Here is an 8,515-nt window from a genome sequence, read left to right as displayed (position 1 = left end):
GAAGTGGGCGGGAGCGCTGTGCCATGGTTGGGTTAAAACCATGCATAAGGAAGTAAGGCAGTGGGTGTGTCCATGGCCGAAGGGGCGGAGTTGTGGATCGGTGACAGGCCTGTAGAGAACAACAGTTAAGATGTCATGGGAGCAGGTGCCGTAGACAGTGCGGGCGTGCACCCAGGAGGCCGGCGTTCAGTACAGGGGTCTTGCGGTTTTCTCCCTCTGCCTGTTATCTCAGTTCCAGAAGCGGTACTGCATGCCAGACCCTGACAAGTGTTTTATGTGGCAGATGACTTATCCGCCGCGGGCTCATCTGCTTGGTCGCTTACTTTACACAACATGAGCGGGCAGCGGGTTGATGCCAAGGTGGTGATGCTGGGGAAGGAGTCGGTGGGGAAGACCAGCCTGGTGGAGAGATATGTCCATCACCGCTTCTTGCAAGGACCATACCAAAACGTAAGTCATAATGAACCCCGGTGTGCCCAACACTTCTTCACTATCAGCTCTTCTGCCAGGTACCCAGGGTTAGCCACATCAGGAACAGGAAACTGCCCCCCCCCCCCCCCCTTGTTCTGTGCCAAGCGCCTGACCCTTTATTTCCTATACAGACTTCCTACTGCACCAACCCCTCATATATCACACACATCCCCTCTCCCCTCATATAACATATAAGGTGCCCTTCTATCCTGACCCTTTCCTGCTGCACCCCTCTCTCCTCATATAAGGTGCCCTTCTATCCTGACCCTTTCCTGCTGCACCCCTCTCCCCTCATATAACATATAAGGTGCCCTTCTATCCTGACCCTTTCCTGCTGCACCCCTCTCTCCTCATATAAGGTGCCCTTCTATCCTGACCCTTTCCTGCTGCACCCCTCTCTCCTCATATAAGGTGCCCTTCTATCCTGACCCTTTCCTGCTGCACCCCTCTCTCCTCATATAAGGTGCCCTTCTATCCTGACCCTTTCCTGCTGCACCCCTCTCTCCTCATATAACGTGCCCTTCTATCCTGACCCTTTCCTCCTGCACCCCTCTCTCTTCATATAAGGTGCCCTTCTATCCTGACCCTTTATTTCCTATACAGACTTCCTACTGCACCAACCCCTCATATATCACACACATCCCCTCTCCCCTCATATAACATATAAGGTGCCCTTCTATCCTGACCCTTTCCTGCTGCACCCCTCTCTCCTCATATAACGTGCCCTTCTATCCTGACCCTTTCCTGCTGCACCCCTCTCTCCTCATATAACGTGCCCTTCTATCCTGACCCTTTCCTGCTGCACCCCTCTCTCCTCATATAACGTGCCCTTCTATCCTGACCCTTTCCTGCTGCACCCCTCTCTCCTCATATAACGTGCCCTTCTATCCTGACCCTTTCCTGCTGCACCCCTCTCTCCTCATATAAGGTGCCCTTCTATCCTGACCCTTTCCTGCTGCACCCCTCTCTCCTCATATAAGGTGCCCTTCTATCCTGACCCTTTCCTGCCGCACCCCTCTCTCCTCATATAACGTGCCCTTCTATCCTGACCCTTTCCTGCCGCACCCCTCTCTCCTCATATAACGTGCCCTTCTATCCTGACCCTTTCCTGCCGCACCCCTCTCTCCTCATATAACGTGCCCTTCTATCCTGACCCTTTCCTGCCGCACCCCTCTCTCCTCATATAAGGTGCCCTTCTATCCTGACCCTTTCCTGCCGCACCCCTCTCTCCTCATATAAGGTGCCCTTCTATCCTGACCCTTTCCTGCCGCACCCCTCTCTCCTCATATAAGGTGCCCTTCTATCCTGACCCTTTCCTGCTGTACCCCTCTCTCCTCATAAACCAGGGATGTCAAACTCGTGGCCCTCCAGCTGTTGCAAAACTACAACTCCCATCATGCCTGGGCATACTACAGCTATCAGGGAATGATGGGAGTTGTAGTTTTGCAACATCTGGAGGGTCATGAGTTTGACATCCATGTCATAAACCATCTCCTTCTATCCTGACACTTTCCTGCTGCACCCCTCTCTCCTCATAAACCATCTCCTTCTATCCTGACACTTTCCTGCTGCACCCCTCTCTCCTCATAAACCATCTCCTTCTATCCTGACACTTTCCTGCTGCACCCCTCTCTCCTCATGTCTTCCTTTCCTGCCTCACCTCCTGACAAAAGACACACCTGGGTATTTCAGAGGCATACGGAGGTGCAGTAAAAGCCCCGTTCACTAGAATAATAACTCTACTACTGCCTTGTACAGAACAGTGCCATAATACACCTATGTGCCTGAGGCCTAACACCACTTCAGCACAGCAGTATTTGGTCAGGATTTTGAACCAGTACTTCAAAGCATGAGCGGATTGGAAACTTAAAGTGGCCCCGGAAAAAAACCTAAAAGAAGCCCTTGTTTTAGGCGGGTCCAAATTGACAGAAGGTGGCTCAATACAAGTAGACGGAGACAACAGAATTAGGCAGGGTCTGCAGTGCTGTAGTGCAGCACAAAGTACCACCCCAACAAAACATGGCACAGTGCAGCACAAAATACCACCTCCTTCACTACAGTAGTCGACTGTATCACCGTCCTGACCAATAAATGACCATTTGACAGTGGCCTTAAAGTGTCAGGTGATTTCTGCTGCTTTATCTCACTGCCGCTTATGATAGAGGGAGAGAAGCTGACCTTTAGTATTTATGGTACGTTTATATGATTAAAGGGAACCTGTCACCGGGATTTTGTGTATAGAGCTGAGGACATGGGTTGCTAGATGGCCGCTAGCACATCCGCAATATCCAGTCCCCATAGCTCTGTGTGCTTTTATTGTGTAAGAAAAACGATTTGATACATATGCAAATTAACCTGAGATGAGTCCTGTCCCTGACTCATCTCACATACAGGACTCATCTCAGGTTAATTTGCATATGTATCAAATCGTTTTTCTTACACAATAAAAGCACACAGAGCTATGGGGACTGGATATTGCGGATGTGCTAGCGGCCATCTAGCAACCCATGGCCTCAGCTCTATACACAAAATCCCGGTGACAGGTTCCCTTTAAGAACAGGATTTCATAGTAAAAAGCAGAGTAAATGATGACAGGACTCCTAGGTGAGAGAGTCCTGATAACCCCGCCCACACAGGATGATTGACACTGCCCATGAACCTGGTGCCTGGTAATGGGGAAAACAAAGCCGTTTTTTTTTTATTTTTTATTCCTGCCAATAGAATTAACACTAACAGCCCCGACACAGAACTGTAATATGTCCGGGTGCATGAACCCCAATTTAGATCAAATAAACTGAGTTTAGTTTCCTGCTCTTCTGCTTTAGCGCATTCACGGAGTCAGGACTTCTCGCATTATGAAACTTAATGTATTCCTGAATCCTGCATGTATACTCAATCCCCGCCATCTTCATTCTACCATTGGGATTACTCTGCTTTTAGAGGGAAAAATTGCCTATATATAACCATGGTTTAAATCATGTTTTCATAAAGATTTTCTGGTGATGCTGTCTTTAATTTTTCTATGTGACTATATTTAAAAAAAATCCTAAAATCCAGCAGTTTTCAGTTTTCACACCAGCTAATATTTATCACCACTCTTTGATCTTCAGATCTTTTTTTCATCATTATAGGCAGGATTACAATGACAGATAGCACCTTTCTATATAGATAACACAGGATCCATCATGGAAAATGGGTGATATCACCGCTCATCTACTCCCTCCTGACCAGTCAATGATTTCCCCTCCTGTCCATTGTGTCTATGGCCAGTGGTGGATTCTGTAAATGCTTTTAACAGCATCTTGGGCAAGATGGCTGCCCTAATTATCATGTTAAGGTAATATAATTATAACAATCTGCAATCAGAAAATAAAAACTGATAGAAAAAAAGGAGATGTCGCGATCTGGTTTTGACTTTCAGTAACGCATTCACTTTATGGCCCATGCACAGTACCCCCAGAAATCTATAGGGGGTGTGAAGGCTCCAGCACTTGCTGTAATTACAGAGCTATCCAGTCCTAGAAGTGTTACTTCTATGGGAGAATACACAACATCACAATGGTACCATGCAAAGTGCCTACGGGTAGTTGCCCACATTCCTCTTTTCTTGGTTACTATGTAATGTTTGTACATGTACGCTCTGATGTAAAGTGCTGTGGTATATGTTGGTGCTATATAAAGATCATTATTAGCCTTTTCCTCCATTCACCCGTATAAGACCTTGCTGTATTAGATTTCATATAAATATAATTAATCCCATTATACCATGTATTCATGACTTTCTTCTTTGTTTTTGTTTTTATAGACTATTGGGGCAGCATTTGTTGCCAAGGCTTTAAGTGTTGGAGGCCGTAATGTGACATTGGGAATTTGGGTAAGTAGTGCTGGGAGATTATCATTCATCATCAAAATTGGGAAGTTTTAAATGTAGCTTGGAGCCACTTTAATATATTTAGGATTTAAATAATCCACAGCTACCTAATCTGTATCCAACAGATTTCAGTTAGGCCCCATTCACATGACCGTATTTGTGGTCCACATCAGATCCGCATTTTCTGCAGATAGGCTGCAGACCCGTTTATTTCATCGGGTCTGCAATTTTTTTTCGCAGACAGCACACTGTGATGTCCGCATCCTTGTCACCGTGTGATGTCAGTGCAGCTGTCTACCAAGAAATGTTATACTACTCCATGCTTCTCTCTGCTGACAAGCTTTAAAGCATGGATGTCAAACTCATGGCCCTCCAGATGTTGCAAAACTACAACTCCCATCATTCCCTGATAGCTGTAGTATGCCCAGGCATGATGGGAGTTGTAGTTTTGCAACAGCTGGAGGGCCACGAGTTTGACATCACTGCTTTAAAGGGATTTGTGTCCGCAATATAGCTGTCCCATAGCTCTGAGTGGTTTTATTTCTGTTAAAAAAATTATAATATATGTGTGTGTGAATCAGCCTGGTAAGGAGCCCAGCACCCCCTGCGTCCTCTGACTCTCCTCCTTGCTCACAGTTAGATTGCCATAATCTCACAATGCGTGAGCTCGCACATGCGCAGTTCCTTCCCTGAGGCTGATGCCAGCACAGGAAAGGAACACTATGCCAGACCTGTGCATGCTCGATCTCGCGGCGATCTGACTTTGTAAGCAAGGAGGAGATTCGTGGGTACAGGCGGTGCTGGGCTCCTTCACAGGGGGGCGTGGCTGGGCTCCAGAACAGTTAGTACAGCCCCTTGGGCTCCTTACCAGGCTGATTTACATATCTACAAAATCATTTTTTACACTTAATAAAACCACTCAGAGATATGAGACGGGTATATTGCGGAAACGCTAATGGCGATCTAGCCGTACATGTCCGCATCTCTATAGGGTAAAAAGAGGTGACAGCCTTTAAGCCTCATTCACACATCAGTGTTTTGGTCAGTGATTTTCATCAGTGATTTTGAGCCAAAACCAGGATTGGATCCTCCACAGACATAAGGTATAAGGCCTACTGCACACAACCGTAGGTGTTCCGTTGCCGTATTGCAGACCGCATATGCGGATCCGCAATACACTGGCAATGTTCTGTGTGCATTCTGCATCACTGATGCGGACCCATTGACTTGAATGGGTCCGCAAATCCAGAGATGTGGAACAGAAGCACTACGGAGTGCTTCCATGGGGTTTCGTCCCGTACTTACGTTCCGCAAAGAGATAGAACATGTTCTATCTTTTTGCGGAATGGCCGGATCACAGACTCATTAAAGTGAATGGGTCTGTGATCTGCTGCGGCTGCCCCACGGTCGGTGTTCGTACATTGCGGCCTGCAGCATGGCCACGGGAGGCCTAATGGAAAGATCTGCACCTGTTCTGTGTTTAGAGCCACACCTGGTTTTGGCTCAAAATCAACCAATACCCGGTTTAATAACCATGATATCACTCTGCTTGATTGGCCAGCAAACTTGTCTGACCTAAACCCCATAGAGAATCTATGAAGTATTGTCAAGAGGAAGATGACAGACACCGGAACCAACAATGCAGACAAGCTGATGGCCACTTCAAAGCAACCTGGGCTTCCATAACACCTCAGCAGTGCCACAGGCTGATCGCCTCCATGTAGGACTGCAGCTATTGATTATTTTTGTAATCAAGTATTCTACCGATTACTCCAACGATTAATCGAGTACTGTAATAAGAGAAAAACGAATTTAAAAGAACGTTTTCCTTTATAAAAACTCATCACCCCCCTCTCCATGCTATCATCAGACCCCATGCCATCGGTCCCATCCATGCCATCAATCTTCACAGCACCATCATCTCCCCTCCTAGCTACCAGTCCCCAGCACCAGTGAAATATGCTTACCTTTCCTGTAGGGGCACCACTGACACTCCACAGTTGCATCGTCTTCTTCGCGCTCTGCACTGTATCCTGACGTCGCACATCGTCAGGTCATAGTGATTGCTTACGTGCAGTATGTGCTGACGATGTTTCGGGATACAGTGCAGCGCGGTGCACCACAGAGCGTGAGTAGTAGCAAGCGCTTCACTCATGCTCCATGGTCGCATGGCACAAACTAAGGATGATTTTTTTATTTTATTTTTGTGTCCAGTTATTCGATTTGATCGAGTAATCGTTTCAGCCCTACCTCCATGCCACGCAGCATTGATGCAGTAATTCATGCAAAAGGAGCCCCGACCAAGTATGGATTGCATATACTGTACATACAACATTTCTGTATTAAAAATCTTTAATTGGTCTTATATAATATTCTAATTTACTGAGATATTAACTTTTGGGTTGTCATTAGCTGTAAGCTAGAAGTGCTTGAAATGCATATAATGAATGTATGTATCAGTTTAGCTTTTTGAATTACTGAAGTAAAGTAACTTTTTGATGATATTCTTATTTATTGAGATGCACCTGTACTTCTGTGATTGCTTTAAACTGCACCATAAGCGTTTGTGATTGCTGGACCTAATAATTGATATTTACAACATACACTTTGAGATGTAAACTATATTTATATAGTCCTGCCATTAGATATTAACAGTTTTATGTAAAAGTGTATTTTCTTTTCCAGGATACTGCAGGCTCAGAACGTTATGAGGCTATGAGTCGCATTTATTATCGGGGAGCTAAAGCTGCTATTGTCTGCTATGGTAAAAGGCTAAAAAAAAAAGATGGTTTATTGTCTGTTGTTAATATACTACATTTTTTTAAAAAATTTTTTAACCTTTTTGGGAAAAACAAACCTTTATCGTGCATTGAACAGAAAGCTAAGACTAATAATTGTCCGTTTTAGCCCATGAAAAAAATAAAATCTGAATCCTAGTGCTATTGAAGCAAAAAAAAGACTGCCTTTTGTCTCCATTGTAGGAGCAGTCATGCGTTAAAGAACAGTGTGGAATCTTGTGGAACCACTTTGAGGCAGAGTGTAGCCAGAGAAAATTTCCTGTACAAATAACCTAAATCCATGAACCACGCTATACTCCTCTGGGCATTAGGAATGTAGCCTCTACCCTCCCGCCCTGAGTAATTTACCAGGCTAGTGGCACAGTGCCTGTGCTGGAAGCCTTCTAATTTACATCTCTCTGATGGCTCTACAGTCTCAGCAGGAGGATCAAGCTGTCATACTAACACCCCAGTCCTGTTTTGTGATAGAAAACAGAAAACTTCAGTTCTTTATCACTAAAAACCCTTGAAGACAGCAGTCATACTGAGCGCTGTGTTTCTGGTGGCAGAAAAGTAGTTTCTGTATTTGGGCAGTTGCTAGGGAACCCCAGGATGTCATTAGTGACATCAGAGGGATATTGTGGGCTGAGGGGTCTCCAGGTAATGCAGGGAAACCAGGATTCATGATGTCTCTGTATAACAATGATTAGTTATTGGTGATCTATATATGGAGACACAGGGAACATGTACATTATTAGTTCCCTGCATAACTATACCCAGTAGAGATCTTTTGCATCCCTTCCCTCCCAGAATTCCAGAGGAGCATGTATGTCCTATAAGTCTCTTCACACAATTACATCTACACAACACCGAACCCAAACCTGAACTTCAGTGAAGAAGTTCGGGTCTGGGTACCACAGTCAGTTTTTTTAACCCACGGGTTTGCCGCAATGCACCCGGGACGCATCCAGAGCCAAAATGAGACGCCCGTGTGAAACCAGCCTTACATCTGGTGGCATTAGAGGCAGAGCTTGTTAAGAGCTCATTTGCATCCCTTCCCTCCCAGAATTCCAGGAGCATGTATGGCCTATAAGTCTCCTCACACTGATTAAGGTGCTCTCTCCCTAAGGAGAGTTAGTTCCCCTTATCCCCAGTAGTAAAACTAAATGAATTAAAATGTAAGTTAATACAATAAATTAGGATGTCATAAAATAATAAATAAAATAAATGAAGAAAAATGCAAAAATCTTCCCCATCCTCTAAAAATAAAGCATACACCTACCTTATCAAACCCATTACAACTGACATCCATGCAAAATGCCTCAGTGTCATGCAGGATATGTTCATATCTTGAAGTTTTACTTTTGTGTCGTTACTCCAAGATTTCTGTATCATT

The 8,515-nt window shown here is 45.1% G+C and overlaps 1 protein-coding gene across 3 annotated transcripts in view; it reads left to right on the top strand.

The window, feature by feature from the left end:
• Positions 1–69: 69 nt before the first annotated feature.
• Positions 70–8,515, top strand: part of RAB24 (RAB24, member RAS oncogene family) — a 55,659-nt gene continuing 47,213 nt past the window's right edge. The window contains exons 1-3 of one of the 3 annotated variants that reach the window (XM_044280796.1): positions 70–450; positions 4,277–4,345; positions 7,028–7,106. In XM_044280796.1, the coding sequence (XP_044136731.1) occupies positions 334–450; positions 4,277–4,345; positions 7,028–7,106 (265 nt within the window). In that variant the 5' untranslated portion in view covers positions 70–333. The remainder of the gene's footprint in view (positions 451–4,276; positions 4,346–7,027; positions 7,107–8,515) is intronic. The other 2 variants (XM_044280795.1, XM_044280794.1) reach the window with 2 other exon arrangements.

The sequence above is a fragment of the Bufo gargarizans genome, chromosome 2, assembly GCF_014858855.1.
Source record: "Bufo gargarizans isolate SCDJY-AF-19 chromosome 2, ASM1485885v1, whole genome shotgun sequence".
NCBI classification, from domain to species: Eukaryota; Metazoa; Chordata; class Amphibia; order Anura; family Bufonidae; genus Bufo; species Bufo gargarizans.
Note: the sequence above shows the minus strand (reverse complement) of the source record. Positions and strands in the feature narration are given on the sequence as shown.